General features: G+C 69.1%; 1 protein-coding gene across 1 annotated transcript in view; it reads left to right on the plus strand.

The window, feature by feature from the left end:
* The window catches only part of ADAM11 (ADAM metallopeptidase domain 11), a gene marked incomplete at its 5' end in the record, with an annotated part of 5161 nt that overhangs the window by 1051 nt on the left and 2607 nt on the right, over positions 1–1503 (plus strand). The window contains 5 exons of the mRNA XM_009996658.1: positions 91–162; positions 329–421; positions 526–606; positions 685–735; positions 1371–1434. Of these exons, the coding sequence (XP_009994960.1) occupies positions 91–162; positions 329–421; positions 526–606; positions 685–735; positions 1371–1434 (361 nt within the window). The remainder of the gene's footprint in view (positions 1–90; positions 163–328; positions 422–525; positions 607–684; positions 736–1370; positions 1435–1503) is intronic.

Here is a 1503-nt window from a genome sequence, read left to right on the forward strand (position 1 = left end):
GTCGGGGGGGGCGGGTGGGTGGCAGCCCCCAGCCTGGGGACACCCCCCAGCAGCTCTTGCTCCCCACCCACCTCCCTTGGGTTCCTGCAGCTCCTGGACCCTCCGGAGTGTGGCAACGGCTTCGTGGAGGCGGGCGAGGAGTGTGACTGCGGCTCGCTGGCGGTGAGCGGGCACGGGCTCTGCTTGTGGCAGGGCTCTGCGCCCCACGGCCGTGCTGGGGGTCTGCTCCCCATGCTGGGGGTGTGCTCCCCATGCTGGGGGTCTGCTCCCCATGCTGGGGACCCGCTTCCTGTGGCCGTGCCAGGGGCTGAGGCTCCGTGTCCCACAGGAGTGTGCAAGGAGCGGGGGCAACTGCTGCAAGAAGTGCACGCTGACCCACGACGCCATGTGCAGCGACGGACTCTGCTGCAAGGGCTGCAAGGTGGGACCTGGGAGGGGGGGTGGCTCTGGCCTCCCACGGGGCCAGGGGACGCCCGGGGTCCCTGGGGCAGGGGCTGTGACGTGGTGGCTCTGTCCCCGGTGCAGTATGAGCCGCGCGGCGTGGCCTGCCGGGAGGCCGTGAACGAGTGTGACATCCCCGAGAGCTGCACCGGGGACTCCAGCCAGGTGAGCCGGGCTGGGGACATGGGGAACGTGCTGCAGGGACACCTGGCATCACCTGTCCCCTTCTCCCTGTCCCCTCAGTGCCCCCCCAACCTCCACAAGCTGGATGGCTACTTCTGTGAGAACGAGCAGGTGAGTCCAGCCTGGTGTAGTGGGGCATGGGGCTCTGGCACATCCCTGTGGGCTCCAGCATGTCCCCGTGGGGCTTGGACACATCTTCTGGGGCTCAAGCAGGTCCCCATGAGCTCAGGCACATCCCTGGGGGCTCCGGCACCCCAGTGCTTGGCCATGCCAGCAGCTGTGCCCAGTGCTGGGCCATGCACACAGCCACAGAGGGTTGAGGTGAGCCAGGGTTCCCAGGGCGCACAAGCCCTCCCCGTGCACCAGCTTGTCATCCCCTCCCCTCTGTCACTGTCCCTGTGTCACTGTCCCTACACTGTGGTCCCTGTGCCACTATCCCTGTGTCACTGTCCCTACACTGTGGTCCCTGTGCCACCATCCCTGTGTCACTGTCCCTGCACTGTGGTCCCTGTGCCATGCACCTTCCCCGTGTGTGTCACCCTGTCCCCTGTATCCCACACGTTTCCCCAGCTCAGACCCGTGTCCCTCCCTGCGCACACGCGTGGCAGTGGTGGCCACACTTTGGCCACCTGCACCTTGTCCCCAGGGACACACCTGGGGCCCCGTGTCCCCAGCGCGGCCCCGTGGCTGCAGGTGCACGTGGCTCCCGGTGTCCCCATCCCCAGCCCGTGACCCCCTCTCCCCAGGGACGATGCTACGGCGGGCGCTGCAAAACCCGGGAGCGGCAGTGCCAGGCGCTGTGGGGCCGCGGTGAGTGTCACCCGGGCGGGGAGGGGCAGGGGAGGGGGCAGGGGGGGACGGCCGCTGGGGGGCAGGCGC

The sequence above is a fragment of the Chaetura pelagica genome, unplaced genomic scaffold (genome assembly GCF_000747805.2).
Source record: "Chaetura pelagica isolate M959 unplaced genomic scaffold, ChaPel_1.0 scaffold794, whole genome shotgun sequence".
Classification (NCBI taxonomy): domain Eukaryota; kingdom Metazoa; phylum Chordata; class Aves; order Apodiformes; family Apodidae; genus Chaetura; species Chaetura pelagica.